The 18,378-nt window shown below is 45.1% G+C and overlaps 1 protein-coding gene across 5 annotated transcripts in view; it reads left to right on the top strand.

Annotated features, from left to right (window-relative positions):
* GSK3B (glycogen synthase kinase 3 beta) overlaps window positions 1-18,378 on the top strand; it is a 245,147-nt gene that overhangs the window by 162,997 nt on the left and 63,772 nt on the right. For all 5 annotated transcript variants that reach the window (XM_039535606.1, XM_039535621.1, XM_039535612.1 and 2 more), the window contains exon 7: window positions 17,328-17,425. In XM_039535606.1, coding sequence (XP_039391540.1) covers window positions 17,328-17,425 — 98 coding nt within the window. The remainder of the gene's footprint in view (window positions 1-17,327; window positions 17,426-18,378) is intronic.

The raw sequence follows: 18,378 nt of genomic DNA, 5'->3' as shown, positions 1-18,378 counted from the left end.
TAATCTTTTAAAGAAAGACTCTGAAGAATATTTCCTGTGGGTGTGCTAGACCAGACAGCTGGCAATGAGACTTTTGTGAGCAGTCACTTTCAAGGTAAAGCACTGAGCCCCAGCTGCCACACTAATGAGATGTGGTTTCCTTCCGCACCTCATCAAGCAATAATTTTCAGTGCTGAAAATAAGTATGTGCTAACCTGTTAAAACTGAAATGACTCGTAATATTAGATTAATCTATTTGTTAATTGAAAAGGACAGGGAAACTGTGATAGATGAGTATAAACAGCTGTTGTGGTTCTGATGACTTCTCAGACTCTTCAGATTCTTCAAGTGCTGGTCCCTGTGTATATTCCACACGTGAGTGGGCATGTGTGCCATGTGCCTGTCTGGAAACAGTGTCCATTGGCCCACATGTGCGTAATAATTCTTTGTGTTGTTCTTCTGGTGATTGCTGTCCATTCCAAGTAGGGGTGTGTGCGTTGCATGCACCATCGTCAGAAGGTTTTTCCCTAGCGCTACCCGTCGGCTTGCCTGTGGAGCCTCCTAGAGTGGTGCCTTCATGGCAGTGTATATGTTTCCCTGCTGACCCGCCGCCTCTTCAGCTCCTTAACGCCAGTGATAGTCATTGGAGCAGCTCCTCTCTTGCGTTTGCAAGTGATTCCTTAGTGGACTCTTTTCTTCTCTATCTATCTGTAAATAGTTTGTATAGTTGTAGTTAGTTAGTTAGTACAGTTAGTTAAGTTTATGTTGGCGGTTCCCTTCCCCCCTAGCCCCGAACCCATCCCATCCCATCCCATCCCATCCCATCCCTGGGACCGGAGCATGCCTCAGTCTCAGGGCTTCAAGTTCTGTGGGTCCTGCCTCAAGCCCATGCCCAAGGAAGACCCACATGACTCCTGTCTCAAGTGCCTTGGAGAAGGCCACCAGTCCAACATGTGTAACATTTGCACGGGCTTTAAGCCCAGAACAAAAAAGGAGCGGGACTTTCAGCTGAAACTCCTTCTAATGGAGTCAGCCTTTTGCCCCCAGGTAGAGTCAGACCGTGCACTTCAGTGTGTAGCGCGCCGGCCTCAGTGTGGGAGGACATGGCACTGAGAAAGGACTCATCTAAGGAGACCCGGCACTGAGAATCAATTCCAGCGTGAGGCACCGCACAAAAAGAAGAGGGCAGGCAGGGGGGCGCTTTCCTGCTAAGGCAACGGAGCATGTGGGCACCAGCGGGGTGCATCCTGTGTCGGGACACCCAACTTTGGGCCCGCCTATGCCAGGACCGTTGACTCCAGCCTCTCGGGGAAGTCCGTTGAGTCTGGTTCTGGTGGGCTCACTGATGCAGGGGGAGCAGAGGAGGACCTGGATCTTCCCTCCACATCGGACACGTTGGAGGCAGCAAGGGACCTAATCACCATGACAGCACAGTCTCCTGCCCCGCCGGCCTGGGCTCTGCCTCTGACAGTGGCACAGACGACAGCACTGACAGTGGCACTGGCGCTTGTCCGTTATGGAGGCAAGCCTACTGTGATGCAGCACTGCTCGCCTTCGCCCCAGCACCGTCTAGGTCTGCACCGCCCTGGTCACGCTCGGACTTCTTCTCGGAGTCAGAGGTTGACTCCTACATATCCTGGCGGAGCCGGTACTGCTGCTGGCACTCCCCGAGGCAGGACGAAGGGCAGCCGGTGCTTTAATCGCCTGGCCTCCTCAGTGGCAGGGGCCAACTCAGTGGACCTTTTGGACACTGTGGGCCTACCACCAAGCCCAGGGGCTTGGTTCCAGGTCCCTGTCGGTGGTGTCAGAGGCTCGGATGCCTCTGTCACCCGGGAACCTCCCTGTGATCGGGATACAGAATCCCAGACCGACCAACACTCAAGGCTGGGTACCGACCCGGGCACCGGCACCGCAGTAACCACGGCACCAGACACTGCAGCCGCCACCTGCACCGCTCAAGGGGCCACCACGCGGGTGGATTGCCACGAGCCAGAGGGTCAGGAAGACCTAGTGTCACCAAGGGTATTGTCCTCTTCCTCCCCAGATGGGGCAGTGGCAGGGACCTGCACCCCATTGTCTGCTATAGACCCCAGGGCCCATTAGGACCTATTCAGGAGGGTGGCCTAGAACCTGAACTTGCAGGCAGAGAAGGTCTTTAAGGACACGGATCCCATGGTGGATATTCTGGCCCCTGAAGGGCCTTCAAGGGTGGCTCTGCCCCTCATTAAAACTATACAGAATACCACCAAGGTGCTGTGGCACACACTCATCTCTATCCCACCAACGGCCAAGGGGGTGGAGCATAAATACTTTGTGCCATCTAAGGGGTACGAACACCTCTTTACTCACCCCCACCCTGGGACCCTGGTGGTAGAGGTGGTTAATCACAACCATCAAGGATATGCCATAGAGTTTCTTTCCCTCCCTTCTTGCAAACTCCCTTCCCAGCCCTCCTTCAAGGACCATTCTCATGAGGTGATTCTTAACTAGAAGCAGACTCCCTCCTCCAATGAGGGGCAATAGAACAAGTGTCACCTCAGTCTTGAGGGAGAGGGTTTATTCCCTTTATTTCTTAGTCCCCACAAAAGTCAGAGGGTGGAGACTCAGTCTAAGTCTTCTGCAACTCAACCAGCTTTATTCAAAAGTTGAAATTCGTAGTTCACAGCTTTCAATGAAGGATATGTAGATATTCATTTGTCCTACAGAGAGTTCCTTTGGATTCTAGTGGATCAGGAATATTTACAGCACACTGTCCTTCCCTTTGGACTAGCAGTAGCATCCAGAGTATTCACAAAGGTCTTCTCTGCGGTGGAAGCCCAAATGAGACATCAGGGTTACACAGTTTTCCCAGGTCTTGACGATTGGCTCCTAGGTAGGTTAGGTTGATGACTTTGTTCCTGCTCCATCTTCTAGCAGCACTGGGCACTTGCGTGAAGAAAGAAAAGTCTATTTTAACACCTACATGGACATTAAATTTATCCAGTGACACTGGACTCCATTTTGCAAGAGCTTTCCGCCCCAATGGAAATATTTCAGTTAATGAGCAATCTGATAACACAGATTACTTGCCGACCAAGGATTACAGTCAGAGCATACCTCATGGCCTTGTGACACTGTTCACCAGACTTCATCTACAATGTCTACAGGTCTGGCTTTGGTTGGTCTACTCACCAGGCAAGGATCACCTCAGCACTAGAGTGACTGATTCCCCCTAGGGTCATCAACTTTCCTACCTGGTGGTTGAATCCAGAACGAGTGAGAGTAGGCTTCCCCTTCAACACTCCTGCCCCCAGTACCACCATCATAACAGATACATTCCTTCTGGGTTGGGGTGCTCACCTGAACACCCATGTGGTACAAGGTACCTCTGCCCTACAGGAGGCCAGACTGCACATCAGTCTGCTGTGACTAAGAGAAATCCACCTGGCATGGAGGGCTTTTCTCCCCGTTATGCGTTCACTCCATACCAAATAATGTCAGATAACGTCACCACAGTCTTTTACATAAATAGGATGGAGTAAGATCTCTTCCCTTCTGCCTAGAAGTGGTCAGGCTTTGGAACAGGTGCTTCAGAAACCACATCGCCATCCACGCCACATACCTTCCAGGTGCTCAAAACTCTTTAGCAAACAACCTGAGCAGACACTTCTCTGGTGATCGCAAGTGAGAGATGCACAGCTCTGTCCTGAGCGAGATACTCACTCAGTGGGGCATGCCTCAATGGGCTCTCTTAGCATTCCAAATGAACAGGAAACTTCCCCTGTATTGTCCCAGAGGAGCTCTGGGTCATGGCTCCCAGGACGATGCTCTCCTGTTGGCATGGACTGATGAACTCAGATATGCTTTTCCTCCTGTTCCTCTGCTACCACAAGTATTGAGAGAGTTCCATCACAACAGAGTCACAAGCATTTTCTTAGCACCCAACCGGCCCAAAACATTTTGGTTCCTGGAGCTTCTGAAAATGTCAGTCTGTCCTCTTTTTAGGATCTGCCCCTTGCAAGGAGGGGGAAGAATCAGACTCCCCAATCCAAACCCACTCCACCTCACTATCTGATATTTGTATGGGCATCAGAACTAGAACATTCTTGCTCAGCACCTATCCAAACTATTCTTACTCAAAGTAGGAAAGGTTCAACTAGGACCTGCTAACTAGCTAAGTAGAGATGTTTCTCTACTTTGCTTGGCATAATCAGCCTTTTCCAAGATCTTCAAATATCCCAATCATTTTAGATTATCTCTTGATTTAAAATAACAAAAACTCAAGTCTTTCCATTAGCTCAGAGTGATCAGTGCTTTCCTTCCTCTACTAGATGGATGTTCCCTTTTCACTCACCCAATAACAATGAGATTCATGTCAGGTTTAGTCAGGACTTTCCACCAGTGGTCAAAGTTACATCTCAATGGGACCTCAATCTTGGGCTTTCAACACTCACCAGACAACCATCTGAACACTTGGCAATATGCTCCATGTCCCACCTGTCTATGGAAGTTGCATTTTTAGTTCTTATTACCTCAGCCAGAAGGGTGAGCGAGATGGAAGCCCTCATGACATACCCACCATATAATGTTTTTCACAAGAAAAGGTCTCCCTTTACCTTATCCTAAAAATCCTCCCCAAGGTTATTTCTGAAATTCCATATCAATCAAACTGTCCACTTACCTGTTTTCTTCCCAAAATCCATGCCTCTGCGGAAGAGAGGAGGGAGACTTCATTCCCTTGATGGCAGTGGTGCCTCTGTGTTCTACGTGCAAAGGACCAGACCTATCAAAAATCACCACAGCTATTTCTTGCCACAGGAGAAAGGTCACAAAGACAAGGGTATGTCTACGCTGCAACAAAACGCCCATGACTGTCCTGCGTCCGCTGACTCTGACTCAGATTGTGGGGCTGTAAAATTGACCTCCCCCCTCACACAGTCCCAGAGCCCGGGCTCCAGTCTGAGCCCGACAGTCTACAATGCAATTTTATAGACCCGCCAGCCAGAGTCAGCTGACGCTGGCCTGATGTGGGTGTATTATTGCTGTTTAGACATATCCTAAGTGGATTTCTGGGTGCTTCATTGTATGTTGCTAATTAGCACATATCTCTATGCCTGATGAGGTAAGGGCATTCTCCATGAGAGCACAAGCTGACTCTGCAGCATCCCTGCAGGAAGAAAAGATACTAAATATATGTGGAGCAGCTACCTGGAGTTCCATTCACATGTTCACAAAACACTGCATGCTAGTTCAGGCCTCTGAAGAGGATGAGGGAGAGAGAGAGCACTAGATGACAGAGGAAAGGGAGTGGGGGGGGACCCTATTAGGATGAGGAAAGGGGAAAATACATAGTGGATGGAGGAAATTATTGGGTGGAGGGAAAGAGGGGTAAGGTTATTATAGCCCATGAAGATGTCAGAGAAGGAAGCACTTCTATTCGTTGTCCCAAATAGCACTAGATAAAAATGAGTAGGCTTGTAGCATCATTATAGGTGGAGGGAATCAGGGCCTGCAAATGTTTGTTCTTGTCTGTACAGTTATGGGGCCTGGCTGAAGCCTCTTTAGGTTTCGATAATCATCCAAATTTTGGGATCTGAGCACTGAACCTTTTTAGAGGAGTTTCCCGTCATGATGTGTTTTCTATATCGATAGCAGGGTTGCAGAATTGTGAGAAAATATTACAATTGCTGTAATGTTATATACAAGGCAGGAAATTAAGGGTGTAAATAGTTTTTTGATCTGGTAGGAGAGCACACTTTTTAAGAGCCTGTAAACTGTAATTTTTGTTGCCATGACAAGATATTTATAGTTAAACAAGAACTAAAATTCCAAAGAGCATGCACATAGTCAGCTGCAGCCAGAAATTAGAAAACTTATTCAATTGTTAGCAATTAAGCAGTCTTTCTGTGAGCTCCTGGCTGAATCCCTTTAAGATCAACAATCACGTGCTAATTTTTGTTTCCTCACCTGATTAAAACATAGAAATAGCTGTCTGCACCTCCATGGAATTTGTTGGGCACTAAGACAATTTCTGTTGCATTTGAAATCAAAACTCAAAGGTCTAAAAGAGTGGAGCATATCAAGAAGGGGGGAGAGATAGCTCAGTGGTTTGAGCATTGGCCTGCTAAACCCAGGGTTGTGAGTTCAGTCCTTGAGGGGACCATTTAGGGATCTGGGGCAAAAAATTGTCTGGGGATTGGTCCTGCTTTGAGCAGCGGGTTGGACTAGATGACACCCTGAGGTCCCTTCCAACCCTGATATTCTATGATTCTAAGACAGACAAGATGGTAGAACTATGCAATCAGCAAAACCCTGTGATTTAGCTAGTGTCCACAGCTCAGTTATCTACTTAAAGAATAAAGCTGAAGATATTGAAAAGAGAACTCAGTATATAATTTCTCAGTCTCCCTGAAGAAGTGGCACAGAGTACTGTGGCACCTTATAGACTAACAGACGTATTGGAGCATGAGCTTTCGTGGGTGAATACCCTGTAAGGTGCCACAGGACTCTTTGCTGCTTTTACAGATCCAGAGTAACACGGCTACCCCTCTGATACCTGAAGAAGTGGGAATCCTGATCCAATTAGCTATTTTTAAAAAATGAATCTGTCTACTAGAGCTAATGTTATAAAGGAACTAGTGAATAGATAGAATCCATTGGGTGCCAAATACGGTGGCAAAAGACAACCTTCATCCCAACCTGTAATTAGCCACCTACTTAATTTTGAAGATAGGCAGTCTTTATTTTAAAGTCTGTCATGAAAAAGATCTTTCTTACTCAAATGGGGAAAAGTTTTTTTTTCCTCCACATATTTACAATGACAGAACTACTTTCAAAGGCAAGAAAATTACTCAGATCAAGGTATGAGAGAAGTTACTGTGTATCCAGCAACCATGAAGAACATTTAAAGGAACAAAAACCTTTATCTTAAATAAATATAATAAAAAATGAAGCCCTGAAATTTTTAAAGAATCAAGAACAGAAAATCTTAACAGTCTTAAAAATAGGTTACAGGAACTCTTTGTGGGTTAAATTGTGCATGTGGGTAATACTGTTTGTCAAAAAAAAATTAACTTTTCTCATTACTTATAACACATTTGGTTAGCTACAATGATGGTCATTTAATAAGTTACATTTACTGTAATATTTCTATGGCAGCCTAGTTTTTGGTGGTTTAGACTAATTAGGGGTCTATGTTTTTTCTGTATAGGCTACAGCAGTGGTTCTCATCCTGCGGGCTGCATGTAGCCCAATTAGCACACAGCTGGGCCACAGCTGTATACTAAAGGCCGCCTGGCCCTGCGCAGCAGAGTCACAGCTTCCCAGCATGGTGGAGTCCGGGGTCCCAGCCACTTGGCCCGGCCCGCTGGTGTCCAGGGTCCCAGCTGCCTTGCTGCCCAGCTCGGTGGGGTCCAGAGTCGGGGCTGCTCTGCCATCAGGCCCTGTGCCTGGGGCTCCGCTCCTGTCCCCACTCTGTGGAGGGGTCTCTGGGCATACGGGTCTGTGGGGTGGTTGAACGGGGGCGCTATGGTTCTCAGCCTGCGGCCCAGATAACACATTGTGGCCCACAATGATAAATAGGTTGAGAAGCACTGGTCTATCGCAGGGATTCTCAAACTGGGGGTTGGGACCCCTCAGGGGGCCACGAGCTGTCAACCTCCAGCCCAACCCCTGCTTTCCCTCCAGCATTTATAATGGTATTAAATATATTTAAAAGTGTTTTTAATTTATAAAGGAGGTCGCACTCAGAGACTTGCTATGTGAAAGGAGTCACCAGTAAGAAAGTTTGAGAGCCACTGGTCTATGGACTATGTAGTAATTAGGAGGTCCTATAGAAAATACCTTCTGATATTCTTATCTATAGGAAAAAATACCTGATGTCATATCTTCTCCGTAGGATCCTGTTAGTGCCAACTGTTGTTCCTTATATGTGACTAAGATTGCTAACTCGTTTTCCTATTCTTTCTCAAAGGCATATTTTACTTTATTGATTAACCAATTTCAGCAGTTTGACATCCACTTTTGGCCACGGTTAATTCTATTTACTATTGCAAACAGTAAACAAAATATATAGTGCTGTAGAACCTTGATTTTTATGAACATCTATCTTATGAATGACGGAGTATATGAACAAGTTTTCTGCCACTGCATGTGACTTCAGTCCTCCGGCCAACGTTCAATCAGCTGTACATGTTTGAAAAGACAGATCTGGTGGCAAGGAGGAGATGCAGTTCTCTCAAGCAAAGAAAAACCAGGCACACCGTATGCATTTGTTATACATACTGTTATTGAATGATTAATAAATTATGCACTATACCTACTGTAATTCTGAGATGTTTTATAAACTTTTTTCTGAACTCTTAAATCTCCAATTAATTAATAAAATATGGGTTCCACTATGATTGAAAAACTCCCTCTTCTAGAAATATAAGGATATAGAAGGTGAGCAGGTTAGCTGTTGGATAGATAAAGTTGTAAATCAGTTGGGAACAACTATTGGAGTATTATTTTATAGTTATTAAATGGTCCCAGTTAAATATAAATAGAAGGTCCAGGGAGTAGTGCACAGAGCACTGCTATTAACTAATTTAGAGCGACATGGCTGAGGCCTGATTAGGAGGCCTGTAAAGGCAGCCAAAGGGCTGGCCAGTGAGCAGCACAGGAGCCAGCAAACAAAGCTGAAAACAAGGGAGTTTTGTAAGGAGAGTTTGAGAGCGAGAATGTGTGGGGTTGTGGTGGTGGTTGTTTTTCTTGACAGAAGCTTGAGAGGGAAGTTTGACATGTACAGAAGCAGCAGTGGTAGTCACTCAATGAATGGAAGAGAATGAAGATGATTTGATGTGGAAGCTGCAAGATGTATTTTATCCTGGAGTACGTGCCTGAAAGATGCTTCATTTGTGTGAAGTGCTGCCAGATAGATCGAATGGAAGAGAAGATCCAAGGTTTGGAGATGCAGATTGAAACTGTTTGAATTTTGAACAGATGATGTAGGAAGGAAAGAGGAGACTGAAGGGAAAACTCAAGACTTGTAGATGCAAGCTGGACTGGAGAACTGTGAGGGTAGAATGCTGGATGAGGAAAGTGGCCAGTGGAAGCATGTGACCACGTGAACAAGGCAGAGGAAAGTGAAGAAGTGAAGCTGAGGCTAGTGAAGAAGAAATACAGCTGAGGAACAAGTTTGCTGAGTTGGAAAATGAAGAGGCACAGCAGGCAGTAACAGAAGGTGGGACGGTAAGGAAGAAGGAGAAGACTGGCTAGCCCAACAAGAAGAGGGAAAGAGTCAATGGAGAAAGCCCAAGTTCAGCTCCCCTGGATGATAGAGGATGACTCATAGAGGATCGCAAGTGAGAACAAAAGACGAGGACTTGTAGCCAGAAGGAATAGATGGGAAGAGGCTGCAGAATTGCACCAACACCAGGAAGAGGCAGGTCTATACGATGGGGGACTCCCTAATAGGAACAGACAGGCCTGTCACTAGAGCCAATCCAGAGAACAGAAGAGTGTGCTGTCTGTCAGGAGCTAAGATATGAGATGTGGACCTGAGGATGAAGAGGCTCCTAATGGGAATAGGAAAGAATCCACTGATTGTCCTTCTTCACGTGGGAACAAATGCTATTACTAGATTCTCACTGGAATGTATTAAGGGAGACTATGCCAGGATGGGAAGAACCTTAAAGAAATGGAGGCTCAGATAATCTTCAGTGGGATTCTTCCTGTCCCTAGAGAGTGAAGGCAAGACAAGATTATGATGATCAGCAGATGGCTGAGGCACTGATGCTATAAGGAAGGTTTGGGGATGTTTGACCACTGGGAGGCCTTCATGGAGAGAGGAGTGTTCGCATGGAATGGACTCCACCTGAATAGGGAGGGAAACAGACTTCTGGGTTGGAGGTTGGCTTTAAAGAGCTTTTAAACTAGGAATTCAGGGGCAGTCTGGAGATGCTCATGTATAGGGCCCTACCAAATACACGGTCCGTTTTGGTCAGTTTCATGGTCATAGGATTTTTAAAATAATAAATTTTGTGATTTCAGCTATTTAAATCTGAAATGTCATGGTGTTGTAATTTTAGGGGTCCTGACCCAGAAAGGAGTTGGGGGGGTCACAAGGTTATTGTAGGGGGGTTGCAGTACTCCTACCCTTACTTCTGCACTGCTGCTGGCAGCGGCACTGCCTTCAGAGATGGGCAGCTGGAGAGCGGCACTGCAGGCCATGAATCCAGCTCTGAATGCAGAGCTGCCACCAGCAGCAGCGCAGAAGGAAGGATGGCATGGTATAGTATTGCCACCCTTACTTCTGCGCTGCTGCCCACAGAGCTGGGCCCTCAGTCAGCAGCCACCACTGTCTAGCTGCCCATCTCTGAAGGCAGCAGTGCAGAAGTAAGGGTAGCAATACCTTACCATGCCATCCTGCCTTCAGAGCTGGGGTCCCAGCCTGTAGACACTGCTCTCTGGCCGCCCAGCTCTGAAATCAGCGCAGCAGTATGGGTGGCAATACCGCAACTCCCTAAAATAACCTTGTGACAGTCCCCCTCCCCCTCCCCCCGCAACTCTCTTTTGGGTCAAGACCCTCAATTTGAGAAACATTGGTCTCCCCTGTGAAATATAGGGTAAAAGCATGCACAACACCAGATTTCATGGTCCGTGACACGTTTTTCATGGCCATGAATTGGGTAGGGCCCTACTCCATGTAATCTCCATGCCTGATTCTGATATTGAGCCCCAGGAAAATCAAGTAAGACAGGATACAGCAATGGAGAAGGGTAGAACAAAGGGTAGGAGATTGGACATCAAGAGGAAAGATAGTGTCAATACCAATGGCACTAACAGTCAGGTAGGCAATACTGACAGTAGAATGACTGCACCTAAACAGGCAAGGAATCTGGGCGAAGCCAAGCAGAAAAAACTAAGATATCTGTACAGCAATGCAAGGAGCCTGGGTAACAAAATGGAGGAATGAGAATTGTTGGTGTAGGGAGTAAAACCAGGTGGTATAGGGATAACAGAAGCTGAATTCTTTAAGATTTCTCATATCCCTGAATCAGTCTTCAGTGGTTGCAGCAATCAGGAATGGTAATAAACTGACCAGAGAATTATCAGATAAGAGGCGCTTCCTTACAAGAGCATTTAAAACAACAACTAAATATAGTGTGAACATTGTTTCCCAGTGATCTCATTTAAACACACATGAGGGATATGGAATATTAGTTCCCTTATTGTTTTCAAGCCAGGCAGAAGTCTGAAGAGAATCTTGGTGTTTTTTTTCTTGCCATTAACACAACTGTAGGCTTTCCTAGTCTCCTATTAGCATTGGTTGATTATGAGTGACTTTTAGTGTAGCAAGGCAGATTTGCATTGAATAAATAATTGATTTGTGGAAATCTTTGTGAAAGAGCAAGCCTACCTTCCCAAGAGAGCATCTGTCTTTACAAGTGGTTGCAAAACCTTAACAGTATTTCAGTATTTGATGTGGCATTACATCATAAGTTCCCTTGCAGAGGCTTCAGTTGTGTAATAGTTACCGCATACTATTTAGTATGGTTTCTGATTTGGATTAAATTTGTTTGAGAACAGACTGTTTTATATAACGATAAAGCACTACAGCATGCACCAAGATTCTTCAAGTTATTTCTACGGATATTTCCCATCAGGATGTGCTTATACCCATACACTGGAGATTTTTACAAGCAGTGTCTGTGCCTAACGCACCCTTGTGTTATGGTGTGAGAGTATATAGGGATGGGAAGACCCTCTGCTGCTCCAGTTCCTTCTCAACCAACTGTAGCATGAGACTGTGTGTCGCAGTGTCCCCTAGCTAGCTATGCGGCCTGCTGACTTTTCTTTCTGACTTTGTTTCAATTTCTTTAATACAATTATTTCATTTTTATCATTTTTACTTTTTAATTTGACACAACTGTATGCTTTTGGGGGTGTCCCCATTCCCCCCCACCATTCTTTCACCCAGTCAGGGCCTGTGTTCCTCTCAGCCCTCTACATCTGCCTGTCCTTTCTTACTGGGTTATGCCCAAGACCCCAGTCTAGAAACCCTGCCATGCCTACCATGGGTCCTTTCCTTTCAGCAATGGGAATTCCAGCTGCCTTGGAGAGCTCACATTCCCTCCAAGGGCAAGGTTTGCTTCGGATGCAAAAGTAGATTCAGAAAGCAGAGGGAGGACAGATTGAAACTGCTTCTTATAGAACATTCTCTGAGAGCTGCAAGATCCAAGTTCCTCCGTGCGCGCGCGCACACGCACCCCGACCCCCACACCCAACAGCCTCAACTGCTCAACTCTAGTGAGCACACCAGCCCTGGCTCTGGTAATCAAAGACCCTGCAGCCCTTTAGAGTCTTCAAGATTATCTAAAATGAAGAGACCCCACTCTCCAGAAAGAGAGACTCTGAAAAGGATAAAGTCACCCTCTTGATCTGAGAATAAGGAGACCTCACATCTTGGTAGGGGTACCACTGGGGCTTTTTCTTCCCCTGTATAGAGGTCCCAGTCATCTAAAAAAAAAATCTGCCGCAGACTGTACTGAGAAGCTTCCCAGCAAGCAGTCTCAAGCAGCACCAGTGTCAGTGCCAGAATAGAGCCTTCTAAACACAAGGACTCCTCCAAGACCATGGTCCCAAAGTCATCATCCTCTGTACCATCTTCCTCAGGCCATGGTATAGAGTGCCAGGGTGACCTTGTAATCCCTCAGTATCTACACAAACATGACCAAAAATAAATAAATAAATAAAATACAGCATATCACAGACAGTGGTCTTGCCCAATTTACTTTAAAACCACAAGATCAGCTGAACCACCCAGAAAGAAACCTAGTTTTTCTAAGAAAGGGCTGGCTTCTCTAATACCATTAGAATTAGCAACTTCTTCTGAACAGCTTTTGTGATCCACTGGTCAAGGGTCACAAGCAATCCTCGGATCATACTCTACACCAAGCCTGTCACCAGCCTGATGGGGATCATCTCTCCCATTTCCTGTCTGCCTGAGAGTTGGTCACCTTGGACGGGTGGATCCTGGAGATGGTTTCAGCATGCTATTCCATCCAGTTCAGCTCCATCCATCCCTGTCTTAGGGATCTTTCTCACTAGGGTCTTTTAAGACAGGAGGTGCAGTCTCTCCTATTCCTAGGGGCGACCTAACCCATTCCACTGGATTTCCTTGAGAAAGTCTTGAGAAAAGGTTCTTTTTGAGGTGCTTCCTGGTTCCCAAGAAAAGAGGAGGAAAACGACCAAATCTGGACCTCCGGACTTCGTCCACTCACAGCGGTACCCGTGATGATTTCCTCTTTGGAGCTGGGAAATTGGTTTGCCTTCCTTGACCTCCGGGACACACACGTCCATATAGCTATGCACTCTTCCCACAAATATTTCCCACGATTTGTCATGGGCAAGGACCACTGCCTGTACTGGATCCTGTCCTTTGACTTTTAACTGTGCAAAGGATCTTTACAAAGGTCCTCTCAGATATTGCCAGCCCATCTTCATTAGATGGGAATAATAGTCTTTCCCTGCCTGGATGATTGACTTCTCAAGGGTTGCTCCTTTCTCAGGGAGCCATCAGCAACCAACAAGGTCCTATCCCACTTTCACTTCTCCAGCTTCCGCCTCTACTTGGAGTAGTCTACATTTAGACCTGTGCAACAAATAGTCGTCATCAGAGTCACTTTGGACTCCATTATAATCAAACCATACCTGCCCACGAATAGGTTTGCTATGATGTTCAGCCTTAGTACCATGCTACAACAGAGCTATAAACCACAGCAAGGAGTTCTCTTCAACTCTCGAGCCATGTGGCAGCCAGTGAATGTGTAACATCCCTGGCAAGACTACACTCCTGATGTATTCCAGCTTGGCTCTGGTCTGTCTACATCCCTCAACAAGTACAAACTGTCCTAGTGGGTGTCAATACCTCAGAGGTTATTTCTCTCATTTGAGGTTCCCTGGGTGTCGATCTTTTTGTGACATTGTCTGATGCAGATGCTTCTGCTTGGGAGGGCATAGTCTCAGCTTGTTGGGAGATGCCCTCCTTACCCTTGGCCTCTTTTCTTGGTCTTGCTCTTTGCTTGTCCCCCAAAGCTGTTGCTCCTTAAGGTCTTGAATACTTGAAATGAGAGATTGGTAGCCATCTTCATAGCACCGTCATGGCCAAGACAGAGAGTTCCCAATTTTGGTTTGCCTGTCCCTGCAATTACCTCTTCGCCTTCCTCTGACAGCAGACTGCCTCACTCAGGAATTGGGCACCATGACCAACCCCCAGCTCTCATCGTTCCACATCAAGGCCTGGCCCCTAGATGGCTTTCTGATGTAGAACAAGACTGCCCTCCAGAGACCCAAACAGTACTGCTCAAGAGTAGAAAACCTGCCACAAGGAAAACTTACCTGCAGAAGTGGAAACATTTGTAAGCCTGGCATACACAACAATCTATATCTCCTCTCGAATCTCTCCTGACACACATTCTCGATTACCTGCTACAAACTACAGGTGTATCGCTTAGCTCAGTCAAGGTTCATCTTTGCTTCCATTACAACCTTTCACCCCTTGGTTCAGGGGTTTTAATCTTTGTTCATCTGAGCATTGCAAGATTGAGGCTCTGTCTGACCTTTTACCTCCTATTAAAGAACCTATTCTACCATGGGACCTTAACTTAGCTCTCAGTGCCCTGAGAAAAGTCCCATTTGAACCTATGGGGAGCTGTTCTCATCTTCATTTGTCCTTTAAGACTTTGTACCTTATACAGAAGGATAGGAGAACTAGAAGCTCTTATGGCTGATCCACTGAACATAGTGTTCTGTCACAAAACAGTGATATTGCATCCCCACCCTTGCTTTCTACCTAAAGTTTCATCAGAATTTCACATTAATCAGGACACTGATCTAATGTCTTACTCCAAGCTCCATTACTCAAGAATCTCCACACATGGGGTGTAAGAAGCAATCTCATCTTTTACCTCAATATGGCTAAGTCCTTCAGAGCTTCTCACAGTCTGTTTCCTTCACAGAAAGAATGAAAGGGTACCCAGTATCCACCCAGAGATTGTTGAAATGGGTGACATCTTGACCTGTTTTGAAGCCTTAGAGGTGCCTCTTTCACCGAGGGTGATTGTCCATTCCACTAAGGCTTGGTATATCTCTGTGGTCTTATTGAAGTACATATCCATCTCACACATTTGTAAGGGCATTTTTCCCAGCATTTTACTGTTGTGCTTGCTTCTAGAGTTGACATGGCCTTTGGTGATGCTGTTCTACCTCCTCAGCACCCTCCTCCATAACTGGGGTACTGCTTGTGAATCTTCTGATGTTGGGCACTCATAGGGAGAAGGAGAGGTTACCTTGCACAGCAATTACCTTGCAAAGTAATTGGAGTTCTAGATGTTTTGTTCCTATGGGCTCTCCATTCCCCTCTGGGCCCTTCTTCCCTTCAGCTTCAGAGTCATACTCTCTGGACTTTGTGGTTGAGAAGGAACTGGAGAAACAGCAGCAAGCCTGCCCCTATATACCTTATACCAGAGCACGAGGGTGTGTAGGACACAAGTGCAGACCCACACTTCTGACAGAAATCTCCAATCAAGAGTGCATGGGCACATACTGACTGCAGCACCCCTAAGGTTATTTGTAAGTAAATAAAAATTAGGTACAGTGATGTTTAGCCCGAAGGAAAACATCTGCTACAAGTTACCATAATTCTGTATATCTAGAATGTAGCTAAGGTCTAGTTGCAGCATGTGGTATATGACTGAATATAAATTGGTGAGTAGTCATTGACAGTTGATGTTGAATTCATTAAGCCATCTTCTACCACATACCCTATAGTTCCATAGTCCAGCTAACCAGTTTGCAGGGCTCCACTCTGTAGATTGTGGAGGGGTCAAACCTTGAGTGCCTTTTTTCCTGGTCCCACTGCTTGGGAGTTGGGATTAGGAGGAGCGAAGAAACTAAATGTATATAGCACAGCTGTCTTTCAGCTGAGCTGTAAGATGTTCCTGATCATGTGTCATTGGCCATTGAAGCCCACGTGGCATTTTTTTCACAAAGGTTGGAAGGTTAATCCTGATGTTATGGCTGTGTTCCATCTCTAACTTCATTACATCTACCTATGTCCCCCAAATGCTGCATATGACATTTTTATTCACGTTGACTGAGACTGTTGTGAGACATTGCTGTGTGCTTCTAAACCGCTGTCACCTTCTACCTCAGAGGAAACTGCATTTCTGGCATGTGTGTGTCATACCTATGCAGTATGGGTAAAATTTACAAAAGAACCTGTCACTTAGGCACTTTTGAAAATATTACTTGTGGGATAAAAAGCAGTATAAAATATTGGGATGCCAAATATATTTTTAGGTTTTACACTTGGTGTTTAATCTCCATTGCACATACTGTCTTAGAAGCTTAAAATAGAATTTCTTCCCTTATAGATCTTTTCTTGAGTATGTTCTTTTCCTCCGTTTTTTCCATTAATTTCCCTACTGTTTTTCTACTTGAACTTAAAATTACTGTGGCTTTTTGTATATGTTCTTCTTTGTGCAAGAGCTTCAATGTCAATACAGTTTTGGAAACTGGGTTTTAATAGTGAATTCCAGCTCTAGAGGGGACACAAGCAGAAAGCATATCGTCTTGCTGTCTGACAGTTATGATTACATTCAGTACTTTAGAGGGAAAGGTGGATATTTTAAGAGGGGATTTTTAGAATTTAAATTCCCCATCAGAATTCTTCAGATAATGTTTGTAAATTTCTCTGAAGTTTGAAAGTTCTCATAAGTTTCATAATTCCAATATGACCATGTCAGAGTGGGTGAAATTTGGAGCTTACATTTTGTGCCAATACAGTCTGTCTGCTGTCCTTGCACAACCCAAATTCTCTTTGATTTAATGCTAGCACTATTTGCAGCTCTGATTCATCTTTTCGTATATGTAAATTATAGATATAAAATGACACAACAGTGAGTCTATACTCCTAAGATTAAAAAAACAACAAAAAGCATCACCTGTCCTTTGATAGAAAATGTCTTTACACACTCGATATGTGTAACATGACTAAAGATCTGATGAGTAATCACTACTAGGATATGAGTAATCACTAATCTTTCAGTTAATATATTCTGTCTGTGTGTGGGTGGGTGTTAATATGTACTGATTGATGGACTTTTTTTAAACATCTTATATCTCTGATTCTACTAGAGGATCTCCATGTCTTCATTGTTTGTCTTTTAGATATAAAGGCTGAATGCTCTTGATTAATTGTACCTTGTACAGAACCAAACACAGAGTAATGTATTAAATGGGTTAAATTTGATGTGATGTGATATATAATGATATATATGTATAACATCTTTCACTGAAACGCTTTTTCCCCCTTTTCTCTTCAGATGTGTGGTCAGCAGGCTGTGTATTGGCTGAACTGTTACTTGGACAACCAATCTTTCCAGGCGACAGTGGTGTGGATCAGTTGGTGGAAATAATCAAGGTATGGAATTCAGATTACTCTTGGGTCGCCACCTCGCTCCTTGGACATAGATGTATTGCACACAAAAACTAGGTTAAAATAACATTATTAAGATTGCAAAGTAAATCACTTGAAAGTTAGAATTAAGGTTCTGGTTCCTCATGTGATCTCTCTCTTCTCACCTCCACTGGCTTCCAGGCGCCTCATCCAATCTCTCTCCCCTCTTACCTCATCCCTAGCTCCTTATCCCAGTCTGTTCACTCTGCCTGGCCCAGCCCGGAGCAGCTGGGAGCAGCAATTACAGAGGAAGTGCTTCTGTCCCCCATCTCCAATTAGCCCTGCACTGGAGCATGCTCAGTCACTCTTGTGGGGATGTCAGTTGCACAGTCTGGCCATAGGTGGGAGCTGGTAAGTGATGGAGCATGGTCCTTCAGCCTGTAGGGGTGGTGCACTGGCAGTTTAGTCAGCACTTCAAGCTGTGAGAGGCTCTACTGTGCTCAGAGAGAATTCAGTCTTCACAGATTTTAGCTGCTAAAATCAAAGTCTGTTCTGAGCATGTGTAAACTGCAATTTTTCAGTAGCTTGTAACTTGGTGTGGTGTAGGTGGATTTTCATGGTGACAACAAAAATACTTCAAAGCATGGGAGTCTTGGAGCATTTCAAGGAAAATAATCTGAATTTTTTAACATGAGCAAAACCTATTTTTCCCTAGCCTCATTCTTGGAAATGGTTGAATCATTTTGGCTGAAATTTTCTGAAAAAGATTGGCCTACAACTGACCCCTGGCATGGAAAATTTCAGCCCAGACCATTAGTTTTGTCACGTTATAAGCAACTTAAAACAGGGTCTTTGGTGGGAAGCATCGGGCAATCTTAATAGGAGATGCTAGCAGGCGAGCATATAACACAATTAGAAAAAAGTAAAAATCTAGATAGGAACAGATTTGCCTGCTGCTCTGTAGCACCTTAGCCTGT

Source organism: Mauremys reevesii, linkage group 1 (genome assembly GCF_016161935.1).
Source record: "Mauremys reevesii isolate NIE-2019 linkage group 1, ASM1616193v1, whole genome shotgun sequence".
NCBI classification, from domain to species: domain Eukaryota; kingdom Metazoa; phylum Chordata; order Testudines; family Geoemydidae; genus Mauremys; species Mauremys reevesii.
This window is presented reverse-complemented; position numbering and strand designations above follow the sequence as displayed.